Here is an 18471-nt window from a genome sequence, read left to right as displayed (position 1 = left end):
ATCTACAAGCAAGAAAAAAGCACAGTGTAACTTTGCCTGTGTGTCATTTGTTTATTTAAATATTTACTTGTTTGTTATGTTGTCTTTGTTTGGTAAGAAATCATGTATCCTGTGGAACCATCATATCTTATTGAAACGGGAAAGAAAAAACAAGCGATTCAACAAAGATAGAATTGAGAGAAGCAAAAGGAAAATGACAACACAAACAAACAAATGATGAGCTGATGAAACGCGGAGCACGCCGGAAAAGTCAGGGATGCAAATGTCGAACCTAGAGCAATCAGAAATGCTACTTGACAGAAAATACTGAGGATTGTTAAGTATTTTATAAGGTTAACATTCGCCTTTCACCATCAGCTGTCATACAAGAAAGACTTTAGTGGTGCGCGTGCCGCCAAAATAAACCTTAAATCGCCTCATTAAAGCTGACAGGCATAGAAAGCAGACCTCGCCACAAGGCAGCACGCCACCCCATTTTGTGTGTGTAATTTGCACCAAAAATATATATGCAGGATTTGGAAAGTACAGTTAGGTGGGGAAGACTGTGTGTGTGTGTGTGTGTGTGTGTGTGTGTGTGTGTGTGTGTGTGTGTGTGTGTGTGTGTGTGTGTGTGTGTGTGTGTGTGTGTGTGCGCGGATCGTTAGCGTGGCAGGAGGCTGATTCCCCCATAATTGAAAGCAGTGACCATTGTCAATGGAGTATTTTCATTGCCTCACTGACAGGTAGAGCCGTCACAATGATAGCTCACTTGTCAGTGTAAAACACCAATAAAAACACATCACTTTTGATTTAATTGGAGGCCTGCGCTAGCCATGAAGTAGGTGAGCGAGGGGGATCACTGAGGGTGTGTGGGTCTACGTGTGCCTGTGTGTTGTAAATAAAGGGGAGGAAATCTTACATTTTACTATAAACATCCCCTAAGGCAGTCTATTCTTTATTATGCTCCCCTTCCCTATTTTGTCTTCCATTCCTCACTGATTCCCTATGGACTGTGTGTAGAAATGCCTTCAGGAGACCAGGATACATCTCACTCACTCACTCACTCACTCACACACGCACGTACGGTAATAGAACAACTACAATAATACTGGTTAGGCTGTCTAGGCTGGAGTGTTGCTGACCCTGTAGCTGTGCTGTGGTGTTACTGTACTGGGCTTTTACCTGCTGGAAGCGGGGAAGCTTCCACAGCGGGGAGGACTCAGGCATGGGCCGACTCTTCCTCAACAGAGTTGTCCGTGTCTCCTGGATGCGGCCCAGCTTAGGCTGCAAGCATAGCCATGTCAGAAGAGAAATGGACATACATAGAACATATAAATACTTATTCTACCACCACTACAAGTACGACTTACTACTATTGCTGGTATTACCTTCTCCACAACAGGTTATAAAAAAAGTATAAAAATATAACCCCTTCATTGCGTGCCAGTCTTAAGGATTCAGAGTGCATATGAGTTGAGCTCAATTCAGTTTTCAATAAAGTCAATCCAGGAAGTAAATAGACATTCAATTCATGAATGGAAAAATGCTCATAGGAAGCAATAGGCAATTTCAGAATCCACTCCCCAAATTGAAAACAGAATTGACCCAAACCCTGGAGAACACTGCTCCTGGCTACCTTTAAACCAGCCTCCTCTCCTTTCCTCTCCACTCGTCCCCAAATCTCACCAAGTTGAGCTGCCTCTCCTCCAGGGCTCTCTCCTTGGCCTGCTGCTCCTCTAACCAGTGCTGGGCGTACTTGTGCTCCAGCAGCTCACAGATGGGAGTGGATGGCCTGAGACGACACAACACAGGACTGACATTGACCTGACTGACTGTCCTAGGGGACCACTAGAAGAGGGACCTCTTTCTCTGAGGCAGCTGAAAAATGTGGCTGCATCTGAAATCGCTTCCTACCAACTTGGCAGAAACTGGTTGAATCAACATTGTTTCAACGTCATTTGTCAACGTATTGTGACATGGAATTTACATGGAAAATACATTGGGTTTCAAAAAAGTAATCAGAGTAAACTGTTTTGAGGGTAAAATTTCAACCACAGGATTATGTCATCAAGTTAACCAAATATCAACAAAGACAAATCTTGTATAAAATGTTTAATTTGTACCTTTTAAAACATCAGATCTTCAACGTTATATCCACTATGAGAAAAAAACAGGCTGTGCAGTACCTCCTACTGGATAATTAATCTATCTACAGTTACCCTTTGGTTTCCCATCAAGGATTTGAACCAAGCCCTATGATATCTGTCACTGACTATCACCAATGTGCTATCGTGAGAACGATTGTTGAGAATGGATCTCGAATAAAAAAGAAAAATAGATTCATTGTTGCTATCGAAGTCACTCCAAAGGGTAGGTTTAACTTCTATGGGCTAGGTGGGACGCTAGCGTCCTACCCACGGTACACGCTAACAGCCAGTGAAATAGCATGGCGCGAAATAAAAAACAGCAAAAATCTCAATTTCATTTTCTCAAAGAATCAACTATTTTACACCATTTTAAAGATAAACTTGTCGTTAATCTAACCACATTGTCCGATTTCAAAAAGGCTTTACAGCGAAAGCATACAATTATTTTATGCTAGGACATAAACTTCACAAGAAAAACCACACAGCCATTTTCCACGCAAGGACATGCATCACAAAAACCAAAAATACAGCTAAAATATTCACTAACCTTTGATGATCTTCATCAGATGGCACTCATAGGACTTCATGTTACACAATACATGTATGTTTTGCTCGATAAAGTTAATATTTTTATATATATATAAAAACCCCATTTTACATTGGCACGTGATGTTCAGAAAATGTATTCCCACCAAAACTACCGGTGAATGAGCACATCAATTTACAAAAATACTCATCATAAACGTTGATAAAATTTACAACAGTTATTGAAATAATTATAGATATACTTCTCCTTAATGCAACCGCTGTGTCAGATTTTAAAATAGCTTTACGGAGAAAGCACATTTTTCAATATTCTGAGTACATAGCTCAACCATCAAAGCAAGCTATACAGATACCCGCCAAGTTCTGGGGTCAAATAAACTCAGAATTAGTATTATAAATATTCTCTTACCTTTGCTGATCTTCTTCAGAATGCACTCCCAGGACTCCTACTTCCACAAGAAATGTTATTTTTGTTCAAAATACTCCATATTTATGTCCAAATACCTCCGTTTTGTTCGTGCGTTCAGATCACTATCCAAAGGCATAACGCGCGAGCGTAAATCCAGACACGAAAAGTCAAATAGTTCCATTACCATTCGTAGAAACATGTCAAACATTGTTTACAATCAATCCTTAGGGTCTTTTTAACATAAAACGTTGATAATATTCCAACCGGACAATAGCGTATTCATTACAGAGGAAAAAGAAGGAGCGGTGCGCCAAACGTGCCTGCGCAGTAAACAACTCACTGGTCCCAGGCAGTCCACTCAGTGACTGAGCTCCTATTTCCTGCCCAGTAACAGGAGAAGGATGAAACACGTTTCTAAAGGCTGTTGACAGCCAATGGAAGCCTTAAGAAGTGCAACGTGACCCCACAGACACTGTAGTTTCGATAGGGATTCAAAAAAAGAACTACAATTCTCAGATTTCCCACTTCCCGGTTGGATTTTTCTCAGGTTTTTGCCTGCCATATGAGTTCTGTTATACTCACAGACATCATTCAAACAGTTTTAGAAACTTCAGAGTGTTTTCTATCCAAATCTACTAATAATATGCAAATATTTGACTCTGGGCCCGAGTATTAGGCAGTTTACTCTGGGCACGCTTTTCATCCGAAAATGAAAATACCCCTATACCTTAAAAAGTTAAAAGCAAATTAAATGTGCCCATACTTTATCACTCATATACTGTATAATTAATTGTGCTATTTAGGCCTATATAGCATTTACAAACTCATCAACAGCTATAGTTTCAATTCAACCCATAATAAAAAATAAATAGACAATACAATAGGCCTAAGGTTTCAAGCTCCAGTTGATTTCAAATTGAATAACAAGTAGTGATATTGAATTGTGTGTTTAGTTGTCAACGCAACCTAATATAAACAGTTCAAGGAGATTCATCTTCTGTGTGGATTGTTCCATCTGTGTCACTGATTAGTCTGGCTTTAATTCCAGTATTTTTTTATATTCCAAATTAATAATTGATATTTTGGATTCATGTCTCGAGATTGAAATACAATAAATAGCCTATTAATTATGTGTTGGATTCACGTCGCCAACTCGACCATTGTCAACCAAACACAATTGGATATTACTTTTGTACATAAATATATATTTTTGTACCCCCTTTTTCTCTCCAATTTCGATCTTGTCTCATCGCTGCAACTCCCCAAAGGGCTTGGGAGGCGAAGGTCGAGTCATGCGTCCTCCGAAACATTACTCGCCAAACCGCACTTCTTAATAACACCCGCCCACTTAACCCGGAAGCCAGCCGCTCCAGTGTGCCGGAGGAAACACTGTTCACCTGACTACCGAGGTCAGCCTACAGGTGCCCGGCCCGCCACAAGGAGTCGCTAGAGCACAATGAGCCAAGTAAAGCCCCCCTGGCCAAACCCTCCCCTAACCCAGACGATGCTGGGCCAATTGTGAGTCACCCTATGGGACTCCCGATCACGGCCGGTAGTGATACCTTCTCAGATCGAACCCGGGTCATAAGTGACGCCTCTAGTACTGCGATGTAGTGACGCCTCTAGCACTGCGATGCAGTGCCTTAGGCGGCTGCGCCTAAGGCACTGTCAGCTGTATTTTGTCAGCTGTATTTTGCGGAGGGGACACACTGACTGGACAAGGCAGAGAGTACCCCCCTATTCTCCCTAGTAAGTTTTTCCTTCTAAGGTGCACCACAGAACAAAATAGATTGTGTAGAGTGACACACAGCATTTAAATTGATTTTAGCTGCCGGTGATGGGCAGAACTCACAGGAGGTATCTTTGCTAAATTAATTTGATCTAGTTTTGTAGCCTATTGATTCCTTCTCGATGAATAAATAAAATGGAAATGTAAAAAAGTATGTGGACACCTGCTCGTTGAACATCTCATTCCAAAATCATGGCATTAATATGGTCCCTTCTTTGCTGCTATAACAGCCTCTTCTGGGAAGGCTTTCCACTAGATGTTGGAACATTTCTGCGGGGACTTGTTTCCATTCAGCCACAAGAGCATTAGTGAGGTTGGACACTGATGTTGGGCGATTAGGTCTGGGTCGCAGTCTGCGTTCCAATTCATCCCAAAGGTGTTTGAAGGGGTTGAGGTCAGTGCTCTGTGAAGGCCAGTCAAGTTCTTCCACACAGATCTCGACAAACCATTTCTGTATGGACCCTGCTTTGTGCAGGGGACATTGTCATGCTGAACAGGAAAGCGCCTTCCCCAAACTGTTGCCACAAAGTTGGAAACAGACGATTTTTACCCGCTACGTGCTTCAGCACTCGGTGGTCCCGTTCTGTAATCTTGTGTGGCCTACCACTACGCGGCTGAGCCGTTGTTGCTTCTAGACGTTTCCACATCACAATAACAGCACTTACAGTTGACCCGGGCAGCTCTAGCAGGGCAGAAATTTGACCAACTGACTTGTTGGAAAGGTGGCATCCTATAAAGGTGCCACATTGGAAGTCGCTGAGCTCTTCAGTAAGGCCATTCTACTGCCAGTCTACTGATCTTATACACCTGTCAGCAACGGGTGAGCCTGAAATAGCCAAATTCACTCATTTGAAGGGGTGTCCACACACTATATAAACTCAGCAAAAAAAGAAACGTCCCTTTTTCAGGACCCTGTATTTCAAAGATAATTCGTAAAAATCCAAATAACTTCACAGATCTTCATTGTAAAGGGCTTAAACACTGTTTCCCATGCTTGTTCAATGAACCATAAACAATTCATGAACATGCACCTGTGGAACGGTCGTTAAGACACCAACAGCTTAAAGACGGTAGGCAATTAAGGTCACAGTTATGAAAACTTAGGACACTAAAGAGGCCTTTCTACTGACTCTGAAAAACACCAAAAGAAAGATGCCCAGTGTCCCTGCTCATCTGCATGAACGTGCCTTAGGCATGCTGCAAGGAGGCATGAGGACTGCAGATGTGGCCAGGGCAATAAATTGCCATGTCCGTACTGTGAGACGCCTAAAACAGCGCTACAGGGAGACAGGACGGACAGCTGATCGTCCTCGCAGTGGCAGACCACGTGTAACAACACCTGCACAGGATCGGTACATCCGAACATCACATCTGCGGGACAGGTACAGGATGGCAACAACAACTGCCCGAGTTACACCAGGAACGCACAATCCCCCCATCAGTGCTCAGACTGTCCGCAATAGGCTTAGAGAGGCTGGACTGAGGGCTTCTAGGCCTGTTGTAAGGCAGGTCCTCACCAGATATCACCGGCAACAACGTCGCCTATGGGCACAAACCCACCGTCGCTGGACCAGACAGGACTTGCAAAAGTGCTCTTCACTGACGAGTCACGGTTTTGTCTCACCAGGGGTGATGGTCGGATTCATTACACCAAGGCCTGTACTCTGGAGCGGGATCGATTTGGAGGTGGATGGTCCGTCATGGTCTGGGGCGGTGTGTCACAGCATCATCGGACTGAGCTTGTTGTCATTGCAGTCAATCTCAACGCTATGCGTTACAGGGAAGACATCCTCCTCCCTCATGTGGTACCCTTCCTGCAGGCTCATCCTGACATGACCCTCCAGCATGACAATTCCACCAGCCATACTGCTCGTTCTGTGTGTGATTTCCTGCAAGACAGGAATGTCAGTGTTCTGCCATGGCCAGCAAAGAGCTTGGATCTCAATCCCATTGAGCACGTCTGAGACCTGTTAGATCGGAGGGTAAGGGCTAGGGCCATTACCCCCAGAAATGTCTGGGAACTTGCAGGTGCCTTGGTGGAAGAGTGGAGTAACATCTCACAGCAAGAACTGGCAAATCTGGTGCAGTCCATGAGGAGGAGATGCACTGCAATACCTAATGCAGCTGGTGGCCACTCCAGATACTGACTGTTACTTTTGATTTTGACCCCCCATTTGTTCAGGGACACATTATTCCATTTCTGGTAGTCACATGTCTGTGGAACTTGTTCAGTTTATGCCTGTTGAATCTTGTTATGTTCATACAAATATTTACAGCTTTTAAGTTTGCTGAAAATAAACGCATTTGGCAATGAGAGGACGTTTCTTTTTTTGTTGAGTTTATACAAAAGTATCTCCCAACCACAATTAGCTACCAAGCCATTTCAGGCTATCAAAGTTATAGTAGCTTGTCTAACAATCTTTGCTGGCATACCTGCTGGCAAGGTTGCTAGATTTTAGAAAAGCAATCAATTATTAAATGTACTGAACAAGACTCGCATTCCTTTTAAATCATTTACCCAGATTTTAGCAGAAAAACATATTTAGTTTCTTTAAAAAAAATAACCACCAGTCAGGAGGATACAGACAGCTCTAGAGGTATGCTTGGATAGGCAGAAATACTTGGTTTAAATGTAATCTGGCACTTTATGATAATATCATGATATTGAACTGAATAATATTTTTAATTGTACTGAACAAACATAAAAACGCAACACATTCAAATATTTTACTGAGTTACAGTTCCTATAAGGAAATCAGTCAATTTAAATAAATTCATTAGGGCTTGATCTATGGATTTCACATGACTGGGAATACAGATATGCATCTGTTGGTCACAGATACCTTTAAAAAAAAAGGTAGGGGCGTGGATCAGAAAACCAGTCAGTAGTGACACATCTCCATGCAGCGCGACACATCTCCATTGCATGTTGTTTGTTGCCTGTGGAATGTTGTCCCACTCCTCTTCAATGGCTGTGCGAAGTTTCTGGATATTGGCTGGAACTGGAACAAGCTGTTGTACATGTCAATCCAGAGCATCCCAAACATGCTCAATGGGTGACATGTCTGGTGAGTATGCAGGCCATGAAACTGGGACATTTTCAGCTTCCAGGAATTGTGTACAGACCCTTGTGACATTGGGCCGTGTATTATCATGCTGAAACATGAGGTGATGGCACGACAATGGGCCTCAGGATCTCGTGAAGGTATCTCTGTGCATTCAAATTGCCATTGATAAAATGCAATTGCGTTCATTCTTCGTAGCTTACGCCTGCCCATACATAACCCCACCGCCACCATGGGGCACTCTGTGTACAACGTTGACATCAGCAAACCACTCGCCCACCCGACGCCATACACGTGGTCTGCGGTTGTGAGGCCGGTTGCACATACGGCCAAATTCTCTAAACCAACATTGGAGGTGGCTTATGGTGGAGAAATGAACATTCAATTATCTGGCAACAGCTCTGGTGAACATTCCTGCAGTCAGCATTCCAACTGCGTGCTCCCTTAAAACTTAAGACATCTGTGGCATTGTGTTGTGTGACAAAACTGCACATTTTAGAGTGGCCTTTTATTGTCCCCAACACAAAGTGCACCTGTGTAATGATCATGCTGTTTAATCAGCTTCTTGATATGCCACACCTGTCAGGTGGATGGTTTATCTTGGCAAGGAGAAATGCTCTCTAACAGGGATGTAAACAAATTAGTGCACAAAACGTTTTGGACATATGGAACATTTCTGGGATCTTTTATTTCAGCTCATGAAACATGGGACCAACACTTTACATGTTACGTTTTTATTTTTGTTCAGTATAGTTAATATACAGGGTTGGGGAGTAACAGATTACAACAACAAAAAACGGATTACAAAAAAAATGCAACTTAATCTGTTACGTTACCAGCTAAAATATTGTAATCAGATTACAGATACTTAAAAAAAACTTTGATTACTTATAGGATTACTTTTAAAGCGGTAATCTGCAGTAGAAAAATAATAGTGACTTTTCCACCTGTGGTTCGGTAAAAATCTGAGGGATGGGGCTGGTGAATTTGAGATAAATAAGCTTTTTGTGCTTATGGAACATTTCTGGGATCTTTTATTTCAGCTCATGAAACATGTGACTAAACACTTTACAAGTTGCCTTTATATTTTTTTTCAGTTTAAATATCATGCCATAATATGCACTTGCATTGACGTGTTATGATTCCATGTACTGTGTTGTAATTTGGATGTAATATCCTAGGCATGTTAGTGCAGTATATTGAGATGTGTGATTCATAACAGTAAAAATGACACCCTCATTAAAATGACAATTGAACAGGTAAATAAGTATGCTTAGATAACCTATGCAGAAAATATACAATTAGACATAATGATTATGAATCTAGATTGTTTGAAAAAATGCCCTCCACCCTCACGTACATCGTGCCCCCTCTAAGATAACGGGTGCATGACGCCCCTGACTATACATTTATTCTGATGTAATCATATAATGCATGCATGTTCAAGACAGCAGCATTCATAGGTTGTCGCAGGCATAGCCGCAAGAAGTAGGTGTGCTGAGGGTGCTGCAGCATTCCCTGACACCCCCCCCCAATAAAATGTGTAAACTTGCCCATTATTACTCCTATATTTGCGGAGAAAAACTCTTCAGCAAGCCCCCCCCACCTTTGTTTTTCAATTGGAATTTTGTTGTGCTTTTAGATGGTTGAATGCATACTGATAATAGATTGGAAATTCAACTTTTGGCTGTCTTTTTGAGTGGTTGAATATAGGTTGGAATCTCAATCAATGTCTCAACCAAATATTAGCAAATAATTGATGTTGAAATAATCTGATGTGCACAGTGGGTATTCTCTAAATAGTGCACTACTTTTGACCAAGGCCCAAATGGGTGCCATATGGGACGCAGAACCTGTTACCATGGAGGAGGATCCGAGGAACTCTCCCACCATTATCTCGCTCTCGCTCTGTGATGTGTGCAATACGGAGGTAATATGAGTGATTGGGACGTCTCAATTAACGCCTGCCTTGGCACTGGTAACCTGCAGGCCCCTCCCCTCCAGCTCCACCCCACGTGGTGACTTTTATTGCTTCATTAGTGCGCGCCACATGCCCCTGCACTCATCCCCTCTCCACGAGCCCTAATAAAGTTGGACAGGGGTGCTACAGGAGCCCCGCTACAAGCAGCCTGGTCTGGGGAAGAGGAGAGTGTATTGGTCCCTGCCCATCCTATCTGCCTGGATCTGAGCATTCCTCTTTTCTATCATGGCGGAAATAAGACCACCTAGAGCGGAGTGTAAGCATTCCTTCTCCGATTTCATAAGTGTGAGTAAAGAGTCACTCACAAGTGTAGAGGGTGACTGTTATAGGATGTTATGTCCTCCTTCAGAATACATAGCTCTAGGACTGTGTGTGTTTTTATTATCATCATCATAAGCATCAGTGTGTTGTCATATGCATGGGGGAAGGGGGGCTTCAGTAGTAGGATCCTAACTCATGCACATTAGAGTTCACCTTGGCATTTGGTGGATAGGGTGTGGGGCCAAACAAGTCCCCAGGGAACCATGATTTTATCTGTCATGGTTCCTTCCCCGTGACCCTGCCTCAGCCCCCTCACACAGGCCCAAGCGTCAAGATAGAAGAAGATAAACCTTCCCCTGACACCAAGACGGGAAAAAGAGAGAGGGATGGGGAAATACTCGGAAAAGGAGAGCAACTGCATACAAGGGCGTTAGCCAAATAATCCTGATCCATTTTACAGATCCATTGCCCACAAGGAGGGAGAAGATGGAGAAGATAAAGACAGGATTCTTGGAACCTATGCCCATTTGCCTCATTGTAACAATCCCTGCATTTGAGGGTTTTCATGATACCAGTATTACAACACTCAGAAGTATTATGGCTAGGAAACAAAACATGAAGCTGACATCGGCCAGGATTCATTCAAAGGCCCGTTGCAGCGCTGCGCACTGCACTACCAGCGATGTACCTATTAAAGATCATTTCTCTGACATTCGCAGAGATCACATTCATGGTAAATACTTGATGTCAGCCAATTGTAAATTACCTTTAAAAGTGAAGGGCAATGCACTTGAACTGAATGCCAGCCTTATTTGTTGAGCAAAACAATGAATGTTCCAAACACACAGCCTTCTGTTGTCACCCAGAGTCACATTTGTTTATTTCCGGAGGACCATAGAGTTTAGTCTGCTTCGTGTTTTCTTTTTTGTCATGGAAAATGTAGTTTTGTGGTATCAACGTATACTGGTATTGTGACAATCCTACTAAAATTAGGATGTGATGTGAGATCCCTTGTCACATGATGGTGGAGGCAAAGATCTCGATGATGAATAGATTTTCTTTCTCACATAGTCCCTCTACCACCCCATGCCCTCGCACTCTTTTCCATCCCCAGCCTCCGCTCTCAGCTCAGTGGCTATGTCGTGTGAGAGCCAGCAGGATCAGACAATAGGAATTAACACGTCCACTTCCTTAATGTCTTTCTTAAACCAATTCCAAATATCAAAATGTATAGTGAAAGAATGTGTGTGGATGATGGGCTTTATATTTCTATAATTTGTCTCCAGACCCATGTCAGCATTGAGTTTGAGTTTATTTTTACAGGGACAGTGCACATTAATCAACGTTTCAGTAAAATTAGCCAGCCGGCTAATTTTCAACCGCAGTCCCTGGGCAGGTTATTAAAAACAATTTCAATATAGACAATCATTGAGCAGTGAGCACACACAGAGCAACATAGGACAAGCAAGACGTAGCATACAGACAGAGCAACATAGAACAAAAAGCAACATCGCAATGCTTTTCAAACTACTGACTAAATACTGACTGAATGCTTCATAGTACTGACTGTGAATGCTCCATAGTACTAACTGAATGCTTTATAGTACTGGCTGTGAATGCTTCATAGCAGGAATGTAGTGCTGCCGAAGTGTGGAGGAGCGGCGATCCCTCATTTTTTTCAATTTGAGAATACATGGACCTGGTAAAAATATTTCTGAAATGAATTCTGATAGATTCTGAATAAATTATATTTAATTACCACTAAAATTCCATGAAAACGGCAGCCTATAGGAAGGTAAATGGTAGTTCCTTCCCTGTCTTCTCTCTCTAGCGGATAAATAATCGCAACATTTAAAACTATATAAATATAAAAATAAGACTCATAAATATAAAAAAGTAGTAACAAAGACTAATAGAAACAAATTTGGGTTGATTTGGCACGAGCATCAATACATTACCCATCCCCCAACTCTGTCAACCAAGAGTCAAGACTAAACCAATTCACCTTGGTGGTGTGCAGACTGGTTTTATATTATTCTTAACGATTTCGCACAACAGAAAAAAATGCTACAATATGTCTGTGAAACTATATTGTAGCAGGCTCAAGGGTGTGGGGTTTCCACGTCACCAAGTTCAATAACCAAACACGCACAGGGAGCACAACTAGAATGCAAATGGGGGAATTTATTAGGGATATTTGCACACGGGGGGATCCAGCAACCAGTTCACAACGGGCAATCATACAGATAATTCTCCCGCTTCTCACACTCTCCATAACACGCGTTTCCCTCTCGGTCCAGCCCGCTTCCTCTTTTATCCCCAAGCGCTTAAAGATCCACCGGCTTGCCTCGTTGGGGCAGGAAGTCCATATAAGGCTCGGAGGTGGAGCCAGCGGGCTGCACCCCGGAGCCTTTTATCCCCCCCAGCTCCCTAGAGCATCCCTCCTGGAGAGGGTATCAGCATTTCCATGGGCTGCACCTGCTCTGTGGATGACAAAGAAAGCAAAGGGCTGTAAGGATAGGAACCAGCGAGTGATCCGGGCGTTACTGTCCTTATTCCGTGACATCCAAACCAGTGGTGCATGGTCCGTCATGAGGGTGAAGTGCCGTCCCAATAAGTAATATTTTAGTCTCCAGCACCCACTTGATCGCAAGAAATTCTTTCTCCACAGTAGAATATCTTTGTTCCTGCGGCAACAGCTTCCGGCCAATGTATACAACTGGGTGTTCCTCACCTTCTTGTAGCTGTTATAGGACGGGCACCCACCCCTGTTTCGGACGCATCGGTCTGTACCACCAGTGGATTGGAGTAGTCCGGCATCACCAGCACAGGTCCAGAACACAGGGCTCCCTTTAGGCCCTGGAAGGCTTTCTCCGTCTCCTCTGTCCACATCACCTGGGCGGGCAGATAGCTCCTGGTCAGATCTGTCAGGGGTCTGGCTAGGGAGGCAAAGTGGGGGATAAATCTCTGGTAGTAACTAGTCAACCCCATAAACGTGCGTACCTGTGTCTTGGTGAGGGGGCGTGGCCAGTCCCGAATCGCCTTCCTCTTTCTTCACCTGGGGTTTTACACATGCCCTCCCGAGTACCCCAGGTATTCAGCCTCCCGCCCCCCGCAAGGCCTGCAATACCGCGCTCACCTGGTTTAGATGGGTCTCCCACTCGCTCCCATGGATTACAATATTGAGGTAGGCCGCCGCGTACTCGCGATGGGGACGGAGAACCCGGTCCATCAACCTCTGGAAGGTGGGCGGGGCCCGTGGAACAGCCATCAGGGGTGGCAAAAGCAGTTTTCTGCCTAACCTCGGGAGCTAAGGGCGTCTGCCAATAACCCTTCGTCAGGTCGAGCGTGCTGATAAATCAGGCGGTCCCTAGCCATTCTATTAGTTAATTAATTCGGGGCATGGTGTAGGCATCAAACTTTGAGAGTTCATTTAACTTTCTAAAATCATTACAAAAGTGAATGGTGCCGTCTGGTTTCGGCACCATCACTATGGGGCTGCACCACTCACTCTTCAATGATTCCAGCTTACAACATTGTTCGAAAAAGCTGAGGGTTCAGCCTTCCGTGGTTGTCCTCTGTGCAGGACCTCCAAAGCCACCTGTTGACCTTCCACCAGTTCCACTAGCTGATCCTCTTTCTGCTGGTTAGCTTGGCTTGCTAACCTTTTAGCTTTGAACGGGAGAGAGCGTAGAAATGTATCTATGACCACTTTCTCGATGGGCGTGATCGTCAGTGGTTCAGCAGTTAGCCAGTTCTCCAAACAGGTCAGGGACAAAGTTGTGGAGAAGTACAGATCAGGGTTGGGTTATAAAAAATATCTGAAACTTTGAACATCCCACGGAGCACGGTTTACACACGAGTAGAACACGGTGTGCATTTGGTTGTTTGCCGCAAGTTCCGGTTAAAACATCGAGAAAATAACGCAGAGAAATGGTTTGAAATGAATGACATAAGTAAAACCACCCTATTTTGTGCTTGGAAGTGAAATTTTTGTACAAATAGGATTATCTTAGCACTAGGTGCTACAGCTTACAAAGGGAAAACAGCATTTCCTTTTTCCTGTGTCACGTTGAAATTCCTCCGCCTTGCGCGACGCCCTTTGTAATTCTGGGATTTCAGCTTTATGCGATCAGTGACCCCCTGGTGGTGAAGAATCATCAGTACATTTCTTAGGAAAAGAACTAGGTGACACGCAAACGTGGATCACGTTCAAAAAGTGGGTACTTAGGATATCCAGCCAATTAATTGATTGGATATTGATGTCTCATTCAATTTAACTAACAAGTGAAATTGGCAGATTTACCTTTTACGGTGGATCTTTTAAATATTGTCCAAATTGATTGGTTTTCTACAATGTGACAATTTAAACTTTTCACATTAACCTAGAGTAACACTTTCAGGTTAATTAAAGTTTAATTCCCAAATAGCCTATACAGGTTTGATTTATCATTAAAATTGATCAATCAGTAAAATCTGCCTTTTCAAAGCACATTCAGTAAACCCCAGTACTGACGGAATCCCATGTGGCTTCGGCCTTAGGGAGAGGTGAACCTAGTGGTGAATGTAACCTAACATTTAAACTACTGTTTACACCTTGTATGATAATCCAGACAATCCCAATTGCTTGGATATCATCGTCTCATTCAATTTAATAGGTTAAATTGTCGAACATACCTTTTTAGGTCTTTCAATTAAATGAGACATTTTAAACTTTCCAATAGTAACCTAGATGAACCAACTTCCCAGGTTAATTAAAGTTTAATTCCCAGATAGTCTATCCAGGTATGATTAATCATTATCATTGATTCATTAATTAAATTTACTTTTGCAAATTCATTCACGTCCAACTCCCACATTACTGGTAAAGTACTGATGGTTCATTAACGTCTATAAATAGATTCAAATCGTCTTTGCAGCTTCCAACATATTCCAAAATCAAACTTTGGAAAATTAAGAAAAACATTTTTTCTTTCAAATGTTCTAATAATGCGCAAGCTATCAGAGGGGTAGCCCCCACTCGCCCACTAATTAGTGAACCTCCACCCATAAATGGATTGATCTCTAACTTCAGCAGCGATAACAATCCTAATTATGCCATTAGTGGAAAAACAGCAGGCATGGCGAACAACGCTCTCCAAAATCAACCATCGGGCGCAGGCCTCATAAAGTGTCTCTCCAGTCTAGCCCTGATGTCTTGCCATCCGAGATTGTCATCGGTCCAATACCGCAGTGCACAGTTGAAGCACGAGCAGGTAACGGAAGGCATAAAGGGACAGGTGGAGAGAACCGGGAAACCAATGACAAATTCAGAAAAGGGAAACATTCTGTTAGCTATGGAACTGCGTTTGAAAACTGAACAATTATACGTAATTGCAAAAACTTATGATGATGAACAAGCACAAACTCTTCAACAAAATCGTCTTCTACAGGAACAAAATCATATGCTACAGGAACAACTCAATTTAGCCAAAACTAAATACGATGAGGTCCACGCCAAACTAGATTAATCTGACAAGTTATGTACAAACAGGAGCGCTCAACTTGATAACATGCATGCAGTTTTGTTGAACGTTACTCAAAATAACACGGTTCTTCTCAAAATGCTTTAGACCAAAGACGATCAGTTAATGAACACAAGGACTAAGTTGGATGACAGATCAGCAGAACTCATTGAAGTCACTGACCAAATTAATGATGAGAGAACTCAGGTGATGAAGATGGAAATATTGATTTCTAAGCAAGCGGATGAAATCGCATCACTGAATCTCTCGCTCTGTACTCAAGACCTCTATCTGTAAACCATGACAGATAAGTTTGAGACCGAAAGGAGAAAGTGCGTCACTCACGTGTCCAAAATCAGTACTCTAAGCGCTCAAGTGGACTATGCAATGCAGCAGAATACCACCCTTAGGTACCATCATGAGGAAGTCCAGAATGGTCACGCTCTACAGCGTGACTACCCACTCAAAGGAGTAAAGACGATAGGTTTCAGACTTTGCCTCCCTCGTGTCCCTCAGTCTTCTCCTCTTGGCCTTTCGGCACTGAGTAATAGGGTGCCTCTTGGCCAAAAAAGCCAAAGCTTGGCTTCTCCTCTTGGCCTTTCAGCCCCAATTTCCCCACAGGATGAAGCCAACCCTCTACGCCCGCTTGGCGCGGAATACCTTCACAAACTCGTCTAGAATTTTCCCACCTTTGACCCTATACCGGGTCAGCCAAACGATACTGAGACGTTCCTAGCTGACGTAGAGGACGCATTGGATGGCTACCCAAACGCAATGGGTTCTGACAGGGTTTACCAATTGAAGCGAACGTCAAATTAACACGTGACGAGTTTCATTCGTCTACAACAGCAACACGTACTAAATGACGATGCTAAACTTGCCACAGCTTTGAAATTAGAATTCAGTGGTTCTGCGACTCGCAAACACAATAGCTCACTGGCTAACACGGTCAAACAAGCTCGGAAAGAACACCCACAAGCTTACTATCATAGGCTTTGTTCAGCTTACTTTGGCCTATTCACTGAAACAGGAATGGAAGAGCTGTTACCATTCAAACAAATATTTAATGTTGAACATGTATCCCACCTTCATTACCTACTTGGGCCCTGCAGCCCACGTTGACTTGCCTATCTTACAACTCAGAGAGCTTGCAAGCACAGCTTTTGAGGCATCAAAAGCTCACAACGCTAAGAGCTCTGACCACTCGGTTTTGAAGTTTGACCAGGAGCACTCACTCCAGTTAGAGGGTGCATTATCAGGTATTGGAGCGATGAGAGATGATGCACAACAACGGTTTCTACCGCAAAACCATGATTCCAGTAACCTCCGCAGTCGAAATAACTGTAAAGTACGTAGCCATCGAAACGACTACCGCTACAATCAACCAGTTCACTACATTCCTGCACCCAACCCACACAAAGTGTCAGAGCACAAAGCTAACAAAGGGTTAAAGGACAATCAAAACATAGACCAATGTTCTCCAGAATTCCACTACGTGAAGAACTAAAGCGAGAAACATTTTAGAAAAGGGAAAAAGTCACAAGGACTAGACAGGGATTGACCGGACACCAGGTCCGCAGGAATTAACACCCATAGCAAGGATGTTAAAATTCAAATTTCTCCCGCTCTCACTCGAGACCCTATCCAGGGCCTGCTTGATCAAGAAACAAGCCCACAGGCTTCGTCTATAGACTCTGATACAAAGGTTGCGAAGAAAAAGATCAAAAGCTTTGTTAAAGCCAAGCCCACTAAAAATCCGAAAAGTCTATCTGCTTTCACATTGAACAGACATGGCACTAAACACTAATCTAAATGCCCATACCTGGATACAGTCCTGGAGGACTGCTTAACTTGTCATGCGCTAATTGATTAGAGCGCGACAATATCGCTCATCTCTGAAACATTGTGTGATGATCTCAAAAGGGCTTTGAAGCCAACTAAACTTTGGTTAAAAGTGGAACAATCTGATACTACACTTCGAGGGGTCACTCAGACTACCTCGCCTCTCACATTGAGAGTCATGCTGAAACTACACTTCCAGGACGTATCGATCGTTCCTGTGTATGTTACCAGCCTCGAATCTGTACCTCTGCTACTTGGAGCAGACTTGATGGAGCGGTTACTCCCACTGATTGATTGGAAAACCAGCCAGGTATGGTCACAGGCCACAGTGCCTTCTCCACTGACCACACTGTCTTCCCCTAACGCTAGCTGCAACGCAGTCATTCACAAGGGGTATCTGTCAAAAGCACCCCTTGGGAAAAAGACGTTTAGAAATCTCTTGGTGCAGAATCCGATCCAAGGAGATATTACGATATCTTGACACATTCCATCAGAAAACCTGACTGACCATTCTTTTCATGATTTCGAGCCAGCTGTCTCTGTGAATGAGCAACTTCACCCTCCTTGCAGTCGTGCAATATGGTCGTTTAGAAGAACTTCTCTTGCCCTTCGGACACTTCCGCAAGCACTGCGACCGTCTCAGCAAGAAAAACATTGATGCATAGAGTGTACTCTGCTTCCGATGATACACCTTCCGCTTTGTGGGGGACTGTCCCCCCTTACAATGACACTAATGGCGTCAGTCCAGCAACTGACCCTATGACTCCCACTGGTGAAACACTTTGCGATATCACAGACAGACATCCTCATCTCAGTTCGCAGGTACTGAAGAGGTTGCCACACGTGGATGCTATGGTGACTGACAGCCCTCGACAGCCACTGAGCGTTTTGAAGCACAAACACCAGGAGATTTGGTTGAAAGGTTACAGCCATTCTCATAAAAACGCG

The 18471-nt window shown here is 43.4% G+C and overlaps 1 protein-coding gene across 1 annotated transcript in view; it reads right to left on the bottom strand.

The window, feature by feature from the left end:
- cfap77 (cilia and flagella associated protein 77) overlaps positions 1-18471 on the bottom strand; it is a 128862-nt gene that overhangs the window by 1205 nt on the left and 109186 nt on the right. Inside the window, exons 7-8 of the mRNA XM_045709103.1 lie at positions 1666-1771; positions 1162-1263 (exon numbers count right to left, since the gene is read on the bottom strand). Coding sequence (XP_045565059.1) covers positions 1162-1263; positions 1666-1771 — 208 coding nt within the window. The remainder of the gene's footprint in view (positions 1-1161; positions 1264-1665; positions 1772-18471) is intronic.

Source organism: Salmo salar, chromosome ssa26 (assembly GCF_905237065.1).
Source record: "Salmo salar chromosome ssa26, Ssal_v3.1, whole genome shotgun sequence".
Classification (NCBI taxonomy): domain Eukaryota; kingdom Metazoa; phylum Chordata; class Actinopteri; order Salmoniformes; family Salmonidae; genus Salmo; species Salmo salar.
Note: the sequence above shows the minus strand (reverse complement) of the source record. Positions and strands in the feature narration are given on the sequence as shown.